This window comes from Bombina bombina, chromosome 1, assembly GCF_027579735.1.
Source record: "Bombina bombina isolate aBomBom1 chromosome 1, aBomBom1.pri, whole genome shotgun sequence".
Lineage (NCBI taxonomy): Eukaryota > Metazoa > Chordata > Amphibia > Anura > Bombinatoridae > Bombina > Bombina bombina.
In genome coordinates this window covers 311,988,228-312,007,383 of record NC_069499.1, presented here as the reverse complement: position 1 = coordinate 312,007,383, position 19,156 = coordinate 311,988,228, and the positions used below count along the sequence as shown (strand labels likewise).

The 19,156-nt window shown below is 35.7% G+C and overlaps 1 protein-coding gene across 1 annotated transcript; it reads left to right on the top strand.

The window, feature by feature from the left end:
* The first annotated feature begins 1,063 nt into the window (after positions 1-1,063).
* TMEM177 (transmembrane protein 177) lies at positions 1,064-18,792 on the top strand. Its single transcript, XM_053689799.1, has 2 exons — positions 1,064-1,101; positions 17,396-18,792. Exon 2 carries the CDS (start codon positions 17,416-17,418, stop codon positions 18,349-18,351), a length of 936 nt encoding a protein of 311 aa, XP_053545774.1. The 5' UTR covers positions 1,064-1,101; positions 17,396-17,415; the 3' UTR covers positions 18,352-18,792.
* The last annotated feature ends 364 nt before the right edge of the window (positions 18,793-19,156 follow it).

The window sequence follows — 19,156 nt, the reverse complement described above, 5'->3', positions numbered from 1 at the left end:
TGGAAAACACTTAAATGTATGTGTATCTGTTGAAATTAGGCATGGATCCGGCAGGATCCAGCTTTTTTTCTGTAAAAAAAAGTGTTGGTTCTGAAAGGATCCAAATGTTTTGCAGTAAAATGTTGTTTGATACAGAAGTGTCTGGATATGTTTGTGTGAAAAACACTTAAATTTGTGTGTATTTGTCTAAATTAGGCATTGATCCGGGAGGATCCGGTTGTTTTTCTGTGAAAAGTGCTGGTTCTGAAAGGACCTGAATGTTTTGCAGTAAAATGTTGTTGGATACAGAAGTGTCTGGATGTGTTTGTATGGGAAACACTTAAATTTGTGTGTATCTGTCTAAATTAGGCATGGATCCGGTAGGATCCAGCAAGATCTGTCAGGATCCGGCTTTTACCCACACCCCCCAGGCTTTTACCCACACCCCCCAATAGCTCCTTAACACACGAAAGTGTTTTAATATGTACCATGTGCCAGTATACAAGCTAGTCATTTTTACCCTTTTGGCTGCCAGTAATACAAAGGGCAATATATGAGAAGGCGTAGTGTCACTCCTTTCTGTGTCATATCTGTTATGCAGAGGGCTGTTATGCAGAGGGCTTAACATTTTAGTCAGGGAACATTTAAAAAAAATGGCATGTATGTAAGCGTCAGTATTTTTGTATAATTTTCCTACACTGCCTGCTGAAATACTTGACACCTGGCAAGGCAATTCTAATGGTTCAATGTTTTCTGTGCATTTGTAATGTAATCATAAAGTTCATGTGCTGCAGTTCTCAATTTGCATAAAATAAGAAAAACAAGCACTAAAGAGTCTAAACCTTTCTTTTTATAAAATAAAACCAATACATTAAATAATCTCGTCTAATACAATGTATTATTACATCGTTATGCTGCAGTACCTACCTAGCTCCCTCATCTAATCACACAGATTACTGGCTGCCTGCAACACCCCTCATTTACACTAGGCGCTAGCAATGCATTACTCACGTACTTTTCCGGTCGGCGCTGCGTACGTATTGCGTAATTGGAACGCATAGCATTTTGCGATATCCACGTTGAACGTTGCTTTACGGCTCTCAGTGCCCCATGCTGGAGGAGGTCAGTATATTTTAAGAATACAGAGTAAGATTCTATATCAATTTCAGTATTTGTAGGTCATTGGTACATATTGGTAATGGCGAAAACGTTTATAGTAGCTGCTGGTATTTATATGATTTCCCAATACAGGCACACTTAGTTCCAAACCACCTTATGTGACAGTACCGTCTTTTCCTTCACCTAGCTCTATAACTTTAGTTTATTTTACTCTTCATTAATGTTCGCCCCGCATTTCTTTCACTGGTTAGCTACAGCAATATATCTCAGCTTAGTACCGTTGATAAAACCTTTCCCCTTACATAAGCCCACTATTTCCTCACTTGTCTTATTCACTTTGTCTAACGCTCCCACCTCTCTTTTAGCATCGCCCCTGTTTTACACGCATACATTGCTTCCAGGGTTGACAGGGATATATGAAAATGAATTAATTAGATTTTTAGGAGCCAGTAGAAGTTTTTCCCCCCAGAAGACATAATGATTTTATATGTAGGCACGCATAGTAATTTCCCCCAAATTGGAAGCTATAATTAGTATCATAGGAGCAGTGGCTCTCAGCTCCTGGGGTTTGACAGCCACTGTTTAGGCGATGGGTCTGTGTGAAACGCCAGTGTCTAAATGGGGGCATATTAAACAGCATATTGGGATGATGGGCTGCAATGCTAAACACTATCAATAGGTGTCAGTATACCTTTTACACACATTCATGGTAATAAATCTGCTGTAACTCAAAATATGTTGTTGTTTTCTGCTGTGCTTGCTACTAAATTGCAAACAGTAGTTGCAAATGTTTAATTATTCACTTGCTGATATATATTTATTATATAGTTGTGTAATGGTATCACAGTAAATTATATAATAGAAAAATGAGTCAAAACTTTTGTAGGACTAGATAACTGATTTTATGTAGTACATGTATGTGCAAAGAACCACATTTTACCTGTTTTGATAGGAACCTGTGAATAGATGTTTTAAACATGGGGGTTATGGGTTACACATGCCAAGGAAAATATTTGTTTTGTTTCTGATAGGAATATGGTTATACTTAATTTTCTACATGGGAATTATGGGTGCAATATCACGGTTACACATGCAGAGGAACACATTTGACCTGTTTCTGATAGGAATATTGTTATAATTATATTTATACATGGGGAATATGGGTGTAATATCAAGGTTACACATGCAGAGGAACACTCAGGTCAAATTAAACTTTTCTTTATCACTCCACTTGACGCCAGGATAACAAGACTACCGGCAAGGATTGGTTTGATAGCGAACTATCTGAAAGGATCCTAACAGAATACAGGTAGCCCTCAGTTTACGCCGGGGTTAGGTTCCAGAAGGAATGGTTGTAAATCGAAACCGTTGTAAATTGAAACCCAGTTTATAATGTAAGTAAATGGGAAGTGAGGGAGTTAGGTTCCAGGCCCCTCTCAAAATTGACATAAGTAACACCTAATACATTATTTTTAAAGCTTTGAAATGAAGACTTTAAATGTGAAACAGTATTATTAACCTAATAAAATAGATTGTATCATCATCAAACTAAGTTTAATAAACAAAAACATTTGCTAAACCGCACCTAATAAAATTATTACACAGACTGTATCATCATCAATCTAAGTTTAATGAAAAAAATAATTACACAACAGACTGTATCATCATCAAACTAAGTTTAATTAAGAAAAACGTTTTTTACTTGCCTTTTTCTGCAAACAGTTCTCTACATTGAGTCTGCAGCTAAGGGAAGTGGCTGCTAGATCTTGTTCCTTTGAAAGCTGATCCATTGATCATGTCTGGCTTGCTTTTCTTTGCATGTGTTTTCTGAAACACAAGCGGACAGCTCCACCTACTGGTTATTTTAATGTATGCATGTTCTAATGCTTTCAATAGCAGTCAATGCTTTTCAATAGCAAAAAAAAGGGCGTTATTCTGAAACGGCGCAAATTGAACCGTCTTAAACCGAGGGCCACCTGTACAAGGGCAATCAGGTAGAAAGACATTATGTAGCCTCTCCTAAGGCAGAGATATAAAAGTGAGAAATTTGCTTTTAGCTGAACGGTCAGACAAGAATATAGTTGTCCCCCTTGGAAACACTAAAAAAATGTGACACTGATCCAAGTAGACATTGATACATGTTCATCTGGTTAGGATCTGGATTTGTGAGAACACACACACTATATAATAATCCCCTGTTTTGCATAACCAACACAGTTATAATACACATTTTACCTCTGCAATTACCTTGTATCTAAGCCTCTGCAGACTGCCCCCTTATTTCAGTTCTTTTGACAGACTTGCATTTTAGCCAATCAGTGCTCACTCCTCTGTAAATTAACGTGCATGAGCTCAATGTTATCTATATGAAACACATGAACTAGTGCCCTCTAGTGGTGAATAATTGTCAAAATGTATTTAGATTTGAGGCCGCCTTCAAGGTCTAAGAAATTAGCATATGAACCTCCTAGGTTTAGCTTTCAACTAAGAATACCAAGAGAAAAAAGCAAAATTGGTGATAAAAGTAAATTGGAAAGATGTTTAAAATTGCATGTCCTATTTTAATCATGAAAGTTGTTTTTTTTGACTTGACTGTCCCATTAATTTTAAGACTGCTTATGTTTTTTGTCACCCTCCGTCCTCAAGCCACTTATTAGTAATCTGTTTAAGGCATGGCTAAACTTTTTACCACCCTGGATCTCGTTCAGTTATCTTGATATTTTTTTTTTAATTTTTTTTTTTTGCAATTAACACATGCAAAGTCGAAATTTCTCATTGAATGTGTCACCTCAGTGGGCAAAAGATTATGGCCAGTTGAGGTTTGCAAGAAGTTAGTTATGAACAATATCTTTATCTCATGAACTCCTTGGGGAAACTTCTCTGGAAAATGGAAAATATTTATGTAAATTCATATTATGTTAATTGAATCAAACAAAACGTGGGCATATTTGCTCCAAAACACTTAGAATATGTGTGTGTGTATATATATATATATATATATATATATATATATATATATATATATATATATATATATATATATATATATATATATATATATATATATATATATATATATATATAGGACAAAGCCTTACACATTTATCTATAAAGCACATATAATCAGCTATAGCAAGCAATCGGCTAATAATTGTGCAAACAGATAATAGTGCACATCAATTCAAATAACAACTCCAATCAATCTAGGACTAGGTGTAAATGACAAGCTCAGCACTGTATCATGCAACGCATAGTCCAAAATCATTTGATTTAATATTAAGAATCCAAATGATGACTCCTGTCATTTTTGGGTTGCACATAGGTTAGGAGTAGTTGTAAACTTAAAAAGAAACTTATACTGTCCGGAAAAAGTTAAGTAAACCTCTGTATACCTCCTTTAGGCTAAGGACATAACCATTAAACAAAATACCATGTGCAGGAGCTCTTCGGAGTTAAGCAGCTGGTGCTGTGCACAGACCAACTAATTGCAAACCAACTAATCAATTATGAGATTCGTTGACAACTATTTTCATTATCGATTTATATCGATTAGTTGTTGCAGCTCTAAATATATATATATATATATATATATATATATATATATATATATATATATATATATATATAAAATAGTGTGTGTGTTCTCACAAATCCAGATCCTAACCAGATGAACATGTATCAATGTCTACTTGGATCAGTGCCACATTTTTTTAGTGTTTCCAAGGGGACAACTATATTCTTGTCTGACCGTTCAGCTAAAAGCACATTTCTCACTTTTATATCTCTGCCTTAGGAGAGGCTACATAATGTCTTTCTACCTGATTGCCCTTGTATTCTGTTAGGATCCTTTCAGATATTTCGCTATCAAACCAATCCTTGCCGGTAGTCTTGTTATCCTGGCGTCAAGTGGAGTGATAAAGAAAAATCTTTTAGGATAGTTGCGATGGGACCCAGGAGGAAAATGAGTTTTGTATAGGAGAATAATGAGCTGAATACCAGGAAGAGACCGGGAAGGTCAAAGCAGAGTTGACAAAGCCAGGGGTCAAACCAAACAGTCACAGGAAGCAGAATCAGAATCCAGACGAGTAGTCAGGGAAACCCAAGGTCAGAACCAATCGGGCAACAAACAAGGGGAAATCAGCCGGCAGAAGAATAGTCATAGGAGGTTCAGGTCACAAGCCAAAGTTTGATATCCAAATATATAGTACAAAACACACCCAGAGAGAAACTCAATACAAGGGCAATGAAATAGAGAAACTGAATGGCATTTAAAGGAAAAAGTGGGCCAAAGGTGAGTCCATGCATTACAGGCAACGTGATGCGGTACAGATGACGCGAGACGGAGCAACCTGGCATCAAAATAGTGTCATGGCAACCTGGAGTCATAACATTTGACCTGTATCTGATAAGAATATGGGTATAATTATTTTTATACATGGGGATTATAGGTGCAATATGATGATTACAAATGCCAAGGAACACATTTGACCTGTTTCTGATAGGAATATGGTTTCTAATTATTTTTATACATGGGGATTATGGGTGGAATATCATGGTTACACATGCAGAGGAACACATTTGACCTGTTTCTGATAGGAATATAGTTATAATTATTTTTCTACTTGGGGATTATGGGTGAAATCATGGTTACATGTGCCAAGGAACATATTTTACCTTTTTCTGGTAAGAATATGGGTATACAGTACTTATTTTTATACATGGGGATTATGGGTGGAATATTATGGTTACACATGCTAAGTAACATGTTTCTGATAATATGGGTATAAATATGTTTCTACATGGGGATTATGGGTGGAATGTCTTGGTTACATATCCCAAGTAACACATTTGACCTGTTTTCCGATAGGAAGGAGTAAGGTTATAATTATTTTTCTACTTCGGGATTTTGTGTGGAATCATGGTTACACATGCTGAGGAATATATTTAAACTTTTTCTTATAAGAATAATGGTATAATTATTTTTATTCATGTGGATTATGAATGTAGTATCATGGTTACACATCCCAAGTAACTTATGTGACCTTTTTCTGCTAAATACATTAGGGGTGAAATATGGTTACACATGTCAAGAAGCATCTTTGACCTGTTTCTGATAAGAATATGGTTAGAATTGTTTTTCTACATGGGGTATTATTGGTGCAATATAATAATTGCAATATCATAATTGGACATGCCAAGGAACATATTTGACCAGTTTCTGATACAAATATGGGTATAATTATTTTTCTACGTAGTGGTGAAATTTCAGGGTTACACATGCCAAGGAATATATTTGATCTATTTCTGATAAAAAATATGGGTATACATATTTTATATATAGGGATCATGGGTGGAATATCATGGTTATACATGCTAAAGAACATATAAGACCTATTTCTGATAAGAATGTGGTTATAGGGCGTGTCTCTGGGCAGCACCTTGAATATCGGTTGCTCTGAGTGAAGCATTAATAATATGCCTTGTATTGATGTCTATGAGGATCATTCATCTACCTCACCCTGATAACTAAGATCTACTTATCAAGCTGAATCGAATATTACAATATTGGGACTATCACCCTTAATAACCGATCCGGAACATTGAGGCCTAAGGCAGTCACCTGAGTGAGAGGCTGTCATCACCCCCCCCCCCCCTGGTATCTTGCAAGCCGGGTATGCAGTGCAAAGACACTGAAAACTTCAGCAAAATTGAATGTTTTTGCAGCTAACGGAGAAGATGGAGGCAGCATGGGCATACGATGGCACTCTCCCTATCACTGAGCCTGACCTAATAGCTGTAGAACGGGCGAGAGACCACAGGCCCTCCAAACACTGTGTTAATCCGAGCCTGCTCAATACACGACAAGACAATGGAACCTACATAAGTAATGAGTTGATGGTCGGCAATGAGGACCTAGAGGCAACTGTCGCATGCAGCTTAACAATCATCTGGCCTGAGACTGATCCCGACTCCACTGGCATTGAGGAGGCAGATACCTCTGAATTAGGAGTAATCCTTGTTCCGCAGAGCACCCCACTGACTTTGAGCACCTACTCGGACCATCAGTCACATCCCACAAAAGAAGGCAACCCTAGACCCTACAGTGGGGCGCATACAGGGAGCAACACTGCATTATCTCCGCACAAGATGGCGCCGCACCGCCACCTCAGACACCTTTACCCCTGACTGCTAGAAAGTGAGTGTCTTACCTGTTCACACGAGGTAATTGGCGACATAGGCTATTCGCTAAAGAAATCTGCACCACAAGTCCTACCTGGAGGAAAACGCCCAAATTGAAAGCCCGGAGCAGACATGGGGACAAGTTGGCAGCATTCAGTTTGCAGTCATCGTTCCGGTGTGGTCATCATGGAGGCTGGATTAGTCTTCCTTGGAGATGCGTGAGTCGCACATTACAGGGAGGCTTGTTGATAACTCCCAGGTATACTTTTGGCTCTCAGGGCACCCGAGGTGTCGTACATCCCACTTGCTCTGGCATAGGTTAGCAGAAGTCAGCTCATGGGGATTGCAGGACCTTAAACCTCAGACTGATAGCTGGTAATTCTTACTCTGTACTCACCTCCCAATTAAAGGGCACTATTGAACTGCTCTCATAAAGCCCCAGGCGGATTTTGCCCCATTATTTACTCATTAATTCCCCTCAGAAGATATGTATACAATTGGCTTTATTTTCAATTTGACCAGCCCTATCTTATATCTTTTACACTTAATGTTCATGTACATAACTTATAGGTTGGCTACTATAACCCACACAGACTGCAGGGATATAGGAGATAGTGAAGGAGCTGTTATTTATCACCTCTTGAACCACTTATTGATAACCCAATCTCACTGCGGCATAGCCACTTGAAAACATTAGAGGCTGGCCAAAACCCCTTGCATAGGGCTCCTATAACCATGTATACATAGTCTGTAATTCATATTCCATGGTATATTATTGCCACTACCAAGCTCCCTGTAGACGAGATAAAGGCATGTCCGGATTCAGGGGATTAATCTAGTATCTTTACACAGCAGACAATATAGCCTAACAGGTTTACAGATACAGGGCTGATGAGTCTTATTATATATGATTCCTGTCCCCCACCCAACTGACAAGTATTTAGTCCCCCCCCTAATAAGGTCACAATTTGTCCCCAGATTGAATCCCTGAGATAAAATGACCTAACTTCTGTGGCATGCTTCATTGTTTGTTTGTTTTTTGCTTAGCCCCGTCACAGAAACATAATCAAGATGGTAAGCAATTACCTGAGTTAGTCTGCTTCATCCCTTTTTTAACCATACCAGCCCCCTAACAATATGGATTTTGGGGTTTGTAAAAGGTCCCAACAAATATTTTACTAGTTCCTCAGTGTTAACGATATATGCACACTATAACATGTATTACAGCTACTGAAGAGATCCTAAGCTGACAAATATTAGTTTGTATGCTCTTTGATAGTTCAGACCCACAAGGTTCCTGTAAGCAATGTATTCTATGTGTTTGTAATCTTAATGTCAATCTCACAAACTGGGTCCAAAAGTGGTCCTACAATTCTTTTCCCTCACATTCCCCACCCCAATCTTACCTGGTTGTCAGCGGTCCAAAAGTGGCTGTTATGTTTTACTAAGGGAAAATTGTTCATTACCGACTTTTAACATACAAAGGGTGATACTTCATAATGTTATCCCAGACAAGGAAAACAAAATAAAACTGAAAAAGGAGGTATTTTAATGTACACCTTTTTGTTGTATAAAATCCAAATAATAATGTTGGTTTTTGTACAATCATGTCATGCCTTTTATGTTTTGAATTCTGTTTACCTGTAATCGCATGATGCTTGTTCATGTAATTTCCATTCCTCAATAAAAAAACTTAATAAAAAAAGAATTAAAAAAAAAAAAAGAATGTGGTTATAATTATTTTTCTAAATGGTGATTATGGGTGCAATATCATGGTTATACATCCCAAGTAACATTTGACCTGGTTCTAATAAGAATATGGTTATAATTATTTTTCTAAATGGGGGATTTTGGGTGGAATATCATATCATGGTTACCCATGCCAAGGAATATGTTTGACCTTTTCCTGATGGAAACATGAGTATAAATATTTTATACATGGGTTATGGGTGGAATAGCATGGTTACACATCCCAAGTAACATATTTGACCTGTTTCTGATAAGAATATGGGTATAATTATTTTTCTACATGGGGGATTATGGGTGCAATATCATAATCACACATGTCAAGGAACATATTTAACCTTTTTCTGATAGGAATATGGTTCTAATTATTTGTCTACACGGGGATTATGGGTGGAATTTCATGGTTACACATCCCAAGTAACATATTTGATCTGTATATGATGAGAAAATGGGTATAATTATATTTCTAAATGTGGATTGTGGGTGCAATATCATGGTTACATATGTCAAGGAACATCTTTGACCTGTTTCTGATAAGAAAAATGGGTATACATATTTTTACATATTGAGATTATGGGTGGAATATCGTGGTTACACATCCCAAGTAACATTTGACCTGTTTTCCGATAGGAAGGAATAAGGTTATAATTTTTCTACATGAAGATTATGGGTGGAATCATGATTACACATGCCAAGAAATATATTTAACCTGTTTCTGATAAGAATAATGGTATAATTATTTTATACATGTGGCTTTTGGGTGTACTATCATGGTTACACATCCCAATTAACATATTTGACCTGTTTCTGATAAGAACATGGTTATAATTATTTTACTACATGGGAATTGTGTGAAATATCATGGTTACACATGCCAAGTAACCTGTGTCTGATAAGAATATAGGTATAATTATGTTTCTACATGAGGGATTATTGGTGCAATGTCATAATTGCAATGTCATAATTGCACATTCCAAGGAACATATTTGACCTGTTTCTGATACAAATATGGCTACAATTATTTTTCTACGTAGGGATTATAGGTGTAATATGATTACACATGCCAAGGAATATATTAATTTATTTCTGATAAAAATATGGGTATAAATATTTTTATATATAGGGATTATGGATATATATATATATATATATATGTGGATGGATATAGGGAATATCATGGCTACACATGCAAAGGAACATATTAGACCTATTTCTGATTAAAAAAAAAAATATATGGTTATAATTATTTTTCTAAATGTGGATAATGGTTGAAATATCAGTTACAAATGTCAAGGAACATGTTTAGCTAGTTTCTGATAAGAATATGGGTATAATTATTTTTCTACATGGGGATTATGATTGGAATATCATCAATGATATTGCACCCATAATCCTCATATTTGACCTGTTTCTGATACAAATATGGGTATAATTATTTTTCTACGTAAGGATTATGGGCAAAATATTATGGTTACACATGCCAAGGAATATATTTGATCTATTTCTGATATGGTTATAATTATTTTTCAAAATGGGGATTATGGGTAGAGTATTATGGTTACACTCTCAAAGTAACATATTTGACCTGTTTATGATAAGAAAATGGGTATAATTATATTTCTACATGCGGATTATGGGTGCAATATCATGGTTCCACATGTCAAGTAACATATTTAATCTGTTTCTGATACGAATATGGTTATAATTATTTTTCTACAGGGGGATTATGGGTGCAATGTTATGGTTACACATGCTAAGTAGCATGTTTGACCTTCTCCTTATGGATAATTGTTATAGATATTTTTATACGTGGGGATTATGGGTGGAATAGCATGGTTACACATGCCAAGTAACACATGTGATCTGTTTCTGATAGGAAAATTGGTATAATTATTTTTCTACATGTGGATTATGGGTGAAATATTATGGTTACACATGCCAAGGAACACATTTGACCTGTTTCTGATTGGAATATGGTTATAATTATTTTGGGGATTATGGGTGAAATCATGGAAAACATGCCAAGGAATTTATTTGATAATTTCTTGATGGAAAGATGGATATAAATATTTTATACATGGGGATTATGGGTGGAATAGCATGGTTACACATGTCAAGGAACATATTTAACCAGTTTCTGATAAGAATATGGGTATAAATATTTTTACATGGGGTGGATGGCCAATCATGGTTAAACATACAAGTAACATATTTGACCTGTTGGAGTCATCAGAATAATTTCTGAAGGTCATGCTTTAATATCTTAAATGTATCCATGTTTCAAGTATGATCCTTCTTTTTAAAATAAAATATGATACACTTTGCATTGCGCTCATGAGAGCGCGCTTCCATAGGCTCCCAAGGGATTTTTGATCTTTATAATATGGGTTGTGTTTCAGTAAATGCCGTTTTGATGTTCATGCTGGTTCTGTTTTTAAGAATTTTATTTCTACGATTTATATTTGCTTTTCATGCTCTTATAGTACAATAAAAATCTTCCTTACAAAATGAAACTTCTTGGAGAAATAAATAACAAGAACTTTTCCAAAGTGATGCTGTTGACCATATAAAAATACATCAATGACAATTATTTCTTCATTAATAGGCAAGTAAAGAAAGTGGAGCAAATGGTCCATTATCCCACACCTGCACACTATACATTTACCCTCCATAATCAGGAGAACAAACAATCCTCTTTAGGAGCGATGGTGCAATGGCCAGTTTTATGCATGGAAAACAAAATATGAAAACATCACAGTGCAATATATCCAGAAAAGAAAACGGTCCGTGAAGTGGGTGATAAAAGCGCTCACTCATGAGCCGTAACTGCTCAGTTAACACTGCTTAGCAGGGGGGCCTATCAGGTTTCTGTATATCCCTTGAAGCAATACTAAGTTCCAAGAAGGAGCGAGAGATCAGCAATACATATTTATTCCAGAAAAAAAGAAAACTATAAAAGTCCTTATATATAAAACTCCAAAATGAAACGATACTTGATTGATACTCTCCCCATATGAAACCTTGCTAGTCCATCCGTGATTTCGTGATTCCCGTAAATAAAAATAATTATACAAATCTTCCCATCACAAAAATAAGTGTTACATGTGCAACAATACTATTCCACCCATAATCCCCATGTATAAAAATATTGATACCCATGTTTCCATCAGGAAAAGGTCAAATATGTTCCTTGGCATATGTAACTATGATATTCCACCCAATATCCCTATGTAGAAAAATAATTATACACAATTTCTTATCAGAAACAGGTCCAATATGTTACTTGGCATGTGTATCAATGCTATTCCATCCATAATTCCCATATATAAAAATATTTATGCCCCGGTTTCCATCAGCAAAAATTTAATTTATGTTCCTTGTAGAACAATGTAGAAAAATAATTATACACATTTTCCTATCAGAAACGGGTCAAATATGTTACTTGGCATGTGTAACCATGCAAATTCACCCATAATCCCCATGAATAAAATATGTATACTTATATGTCTATCAGAAATAGATAAAATGTGTTCCTTGGTATGTGTAAACATGTTATTGCACCCATAATCCCCATATATAAAAACAATTATTTTTATATATGGGAAATAGATCAAATATGTAATTTAGCATGTGTAACCATAATATTCCACCCATAATCCCCATGTATACCCATATTCTTATCAGAAACAGGTCAAATGTGTTACTTGGGATGTGTAACCATGTTTTCCGTTCATAATCCCCATATCTAAAAATATTTGTAACCATATTCTTATCAGAAACATGTGAAATGTGTTCCTTTGTATGCTTAATCATGATATTGCACCCATAATCCCCATATATAAAATATGTATACCCATATTCTTAGCGGTACCAGGTCAAATATATTACTTGGCATGTGTAGCCTCAATCCCCACGTAGAAAAATAATTATTCCCATATTTCTATCAGAAACAGGTCAAATAAGTTATTTGGCATGTGTAACCATGATATCCCACCCTTAATCCCCACGTAGAAGAATTATACCCATATTACTATAAGAAACAGGTCAAATATGTTCCTTGGCATGTGTAACCATGATATTTCACCCATAATCCCCCATGTAGCAAAATTATACCAATATTCCTATCAGAAAAAGGTCAAATGTTCCTTGGCATGTGTAACCTGATATCCCACCCTTAATCCCCACGTAGAAAAACTATACCCGTATTACTTTCAGAAACAGGTCAAATATGTTCCTTGGCATGTGTTACCATGATATTTCACCCATAATCCCCATGTAGAAAAAATATACCCATATTCCTATCAGAAATATCTTAAATATGTTCCTTTGCATGTGTAACCATGATATTCCACCCATAATCCCTATGTAGAAAAATAATTTATTCACATTTTCCTATCAGAAACAGGTCAAATATGTTACTTGGCATGTGTAACCATGCAAATTCACCCATAATCCAATGAATAAAATATGTATCCTCATATTTCCATCAGAAATAGATCAAATTTGTTCCTTGGTATGTGTAAACATAATATTGCACCCATAATCCCCATTTATAAAAATAATTATTTTTATATATGGGAAATAGATCAAATGTGTCATTTAGCTTGTGTAACCATAATATTCATCCCATAATCCCCATGTAAAAAAATAATTATAACCAGGTTCTTATCAGAAACAGGTCAAATGTGTTACTTGGGATGTGTAACCCTAATGTTCCACCCATAATCCCCATATATAAAGATATTTATACCCATATTCTTATCAGAAACAGGTCAAATGTTTTACTTGGGATGTGTAACCATGGTTTCCACCCATAATCCCCATATCTAAAAATATTTATAACCATATTCTTATCAGAAACATGTGAAATGTGTTCCTTTGTATGCTTAATCATGATATTGCACCCATAATCCCCATATATAAAATATGTATACACATATTCTTAGCGGTACCAGGTCAAATATATTACTTGGCATGTGTAGCCTCAATCCCCACGTAGAAAAATAATTATTCCCATATTTCTATCAGAAACAGGTCAAATAAGTTCTTTGGCATGTGTAACCATGATATCCCACCCTTAATCCCCACGTAGAAGAATTATACCCATATTACTATAAGAAACAGGTCAAATATGTTCCTTGGCATGTGTAACCATGATATTTCACCCATAATCCCCCATGTAGCAAAATTATACCAATATTCCTATCAGAAAAAGGTCAAATGTTCCTTGGCATGTGTAACCTGATATCCCACCCTTAATCCCCACGTAGAAAAATTATACCCGTATTACTTTCAGAAACAGGTCAAATATGTTCCTTGGCATGTGTTACCATGATATTTCACCCATAATCCCCATGTAGAAAAAATATACCCATATTCCTATCAGAAATATCTTAAATATGTTCCTTTGCATGTGTAACCATGATATTCCACCCATAATCCCTATGTAGAAAAATAATTTATTCACATTTTCCTATCAGAAACAGGTCAAATATGTTACTTGGCATGTGTAACCATGCAAATTCACCCATAATCCAATGAATAAAATATGTATACTTATATTTCCATCAGAAATAGATCAAATTTGTTCCTTGGTATGTGTAAACATAATATTGCACCCATAATCCCCATTTATAAAAATAATTTAATTTTATATATGGGAAATAGATCAAATGTGTCATTTAGCATGTGTAACCATAATATTCATCCCATAATCCCCATGTAAAAAAATAATTATAACCAGGTTCTTATCAGAAACAGGTCAAATGTGTTACTTGGGATGTGTAACCATAATGTTCCACCCATAATCCCCATATATAAAGATATTTATACCCATATTCTTATCAGAAACAGGTCAAATGTTTTACTTGGGATGTGTAACCATGGTTTCCACCCATAATCCCCATATCTAAAAATATTTTTAACCATATTCTTATCAGAAACAGGTGAAATGTGTTCCTTGGTATGCTTAATCATGATATTGCACCCATAATCCCCATATATTATGTATGTATGTATGTGTGTAAAAAATATGACACCTATTGATAGTGATTAGCATTGCAGCCAATCATCCTAATATGCAGTTTAGTATGTCCTGTCTAAATGTCCTCCAGATTCAATATTTCACTTCCTCCACTGTAATCACATAGCATCCCTCCTCAGTGAGGTCCATCTTTTAAAAGTGTATATATCAGTATTCAGTAAATAAGCATAGCATATCTGTCTGCATAAAAAACCACAGTGAAGTTACAGGAAATGTTTAAAAATAAAGTACATTACAATATGTTTTATATCCTCATTTTATAAATTAGCACTGTCTGCTATCTCATTGAAGATTTTTTATCAATTCCCCTCATAAAGTGCTACATAATCACAATTGTACCCAGTCCCATCTACAGTATTTTAGCTCTTCATTACCTCAATCTTATACAAATTTATTTTCATATAGGTCTGCCCATTCAGTCTTACATAACTTTGTATATGTATTACAGTTTTTTGTTAAACTGGTGTTCCTGTACTGTAAGGAGTCATCACTGTCTATCAATAGATATTTGAAGTAATTTGATGACAGCTCACATTTTATGGACCTATCAAGCTATGAAATACAAGGTAATCTAGGGACATAACTGCCAATGTGTGGGGTTCAAGTACACAGTACTTACTATAGTGTTCTGCCAGCATGGCTTATTTTTCAAAGCTTGACCAAGGTGTGAAAAAGAGAGAACTGTTTGACATTAAGTTACTGCAGCTAAAGGTAAAACATATAGTATATATCTTGCATTTTGTATTGCGGCATACAGAGTTAAAGTGAAGGTAAACTTTGGTGAATGAAAGCCCATTTTTTAAAAATACTATTAAAAACAGGGGCACTTACATTCATCAAAGTTTACAAAGCAGCCGTTTTGATTAAAAACTTACATTTTTTTTCTTTTCACAGCCAGAGCAGTTTCCCCCTCCTGGAAATCCTCACACGTCGGCAATGACTAATCCGGCTTCCTCCAATCACAGTTTTCCCCCCAGGGTAGTCATTGCCTGAGGCCATGCTGTGATTGGAGGAATCCGGATTACTCATTGCTGATGTGTGAAGAGAGGATTTCTAGGAGGGGGAAGCTGCTCTGGCTGTGAAAAGAAAAAAGGTACGTTTTTAATCAAAACGGCTGCTTTGTAAACTTTGATGAATGAAAGTGCCCCTGTTTTTAATAGTATTTTTAAAAAAGTCTTTCATTCATCAAAGTTTACCTTCACTTTAATATACTTAAAGGGACATTATACACTCATTTTTTTTCTTTGCATAAATGTTTTGTAGATCTATTTATTTATATAGCTCCTAAAAAAAAAATTGTGTTTTTTTTTTTAAATGTATAGTTTTGCTTATTTTTAAATAACATTGCTCTGATTTTCAGACTACTAACCAAGCCCCAAAGTTTTATGAGAATACCGTCAGCTACCTTCTCCAGCTTGCTCCTGTTTGTGTAAAGGGTCTTTTCATATGCAAAAGAAGGGGGGGGGCAGTGTCTTATTTCCCACTTGCAGTGGGCTTTCCAACTACCTTTTCAATAGAGCTAAACTGAGAGCTTCTAAGTAAGTTTTTAAACAGTTTTATACTGGATTTTTATATCGGTATCTGTGCATCTTATTCTTTATAGTAGTGTCTATTACATGCAGTTATATGAAAATGAGTCTATACTGTCCCTTTGAGCATTATTTGCTTTGTACATGTAATAAATGTATGTTGTACACTATACAGTACCATATGGACTTGAGTAGTGATTTCCTGTATAATATAATTTTTATTTTTGTTGCTTTTTTTTAACACACTATATTCAGAATATTTATGTCCCTTTGACCCTTTATAAACATAATTTTGTTAACATATTCTACTCCTCTTTCTGTACCCAATTTATCTTTACTAATCAACCCTTCATATACCTAGCTTCAGCCTTCACCTAGCTGAACCAAGTACCTCCTGCCTTGTTTCACACACTCCACTAATCAAGGTCTTGCCATAGATCATATGTATTTCTACATTATTTTACCACAGGCTGGCGCCATTCTTATCTCTGACACCACCAATATAAACCACATCTAGATGTACCCATTTGCCTAAATTAGCCACACTCATTTTCCTATCAACACCTTCACTCTGGTTAGTCGATATCAACTAACTATTTAAGTATCTTCACATCTAAACCCAACAATAATTGAATCTAGTATAATATATTATCTCTCTTGTTAACTTACTCCACATCCATTAATTACAATAACCCAAACACTCATTTTTTAACTGTGGTTTTGCAAACTATATAAGGAATCTGCTATATAAGAAGTGAGGAAATCGTTAATTAACTAAATATGCTTTATTTTGTTGTAGGCGTGGTACTGAAGCTTAACATGGCAAGCCCTTTCCTGTGGAGGTTTGTTGCATTTACTCAGAGACACAGAAGTAGGCTACTTGCAATCTCTTCAGTCGGCCTCTTTGCGGTTAACATAACTTACCACGTGTTCCCAGAACAAACCTTCAGAGCTCTGTATCAGGGTTGGTATAAAGGTCAGCCTGCAGAGCTCACAGAAAATTTGCAGAACCGTTTCCAGGAAGTCCTTCAGGATTTGCAAGTTAGGTCATCCACTGATTATACTCCATTTGCAGCCTTTGGATTTCATCCTGTAAGTGCAGGTATCCCCTGGCTCCCAAGTGGTTGTTTAATTGGCATTCCTGCTAATTATAGCAACACACAGGAGAATGGGGTGGGAATTATGGACAGAGTGCTAATGATAAATGGAAAGGAAGTAGATTGGAACAGTGAGCATGGAACCTATTTACAACAGGCCTTACATTTTTCTGTAGAAGCTCAGAAATTTTCTTTGGCCCGAGAAGTTGTGCATGCCCAGAGCAACAGTCCTGTTATACAGGCATTTGTGGCTCCTTCTTGTTTTACTGGTGTCTGTCTCTCTGGTGTGGCAATAAAACAGATTCTAGGATTGTATTCTGGGCCAATGATATTAAGAGGACTGCTCAATATTGGACTTGCTGTGATTGGACTCGCTGGGTATTTTCTAAGCTATGATGCAGTCAGTCAGTGGCTGGATTACCAATCTGACAAGAAGGTGGCCAGTATTTCTAAAGCATATGCCCATGGTGGATTGGAGTTTTATGATAAAATACTTGCACGTAACAGGACCTTGCGTTATCTAATGGGAGAGCAAGGAGAGAAAGTATATGCGCCAAGTGGCAACTTATTTCCAAAATATTCTTTTTGGCTAAAGCATGCCCCATACACATCCCGGAGAAACCGAATACAGCATTCTTTACAAATGCAAAAGGAATGAAGACAGAATGATCTAAGGGAAAACCACTGCACAATGTTTTTTTGTTTTCTTTTAAAAGAAGCAGAGTTCCAGCCAGACTATGATTAAAACAAAGTGTACATTTAAAGGACCGTTATGGGTAAAACAGGCCATGCTCTAATTCATTAGCCAGTGTAATGTTGGCACTAGGGACCCTGCAACTGCTAAAATGACATGCTCTAATGAGTTCATGTGTGTAGTGTTTCCACTAAAATGGCCTTTTAACATCAGGAACATTGAAGTGCACTTTGTACATTGTAACATTTTGATGTTTTTATGTCTACACTGTTTTACTTTCTCTATAAACTTAATGAGACATTACCAGAGATTCTAAATAAAATATGAAACCATTTGATTATATATCAAATATAACAATTGTCTAGATGTAATAAAGTACAAGGGACGTCTCCCCTTTAATGGAAATGGATTGTATTTATAGAATAAGACCTGAACAACTATTAGGAAAGTGCTCAATTACTCAGGTAACATGTTTTAAAGGGTATAATAATGGGAAAAAAAATATACATGCTGTAAATCTGTTTAGTAGCAACAAAAGTTTGTATGTTTTAACACCGTGTGCTTGTATAAATGTATATGTTTAATGACTTTTAAGACATTTGGTTAGACAAAAAAAGTCTGTTTACTCCACTAAGTGGTTGGTCAAACATTGATGGCACTTTAACCCCTTAACGACTGAGGACGTGCAGGGTACGTCCTCAGAAAAAAGGCAGTTAATGCCTGAGAACGTACCCTGCACGTCCTCAGTGTGGAAAGCAGCTGGAAGCGA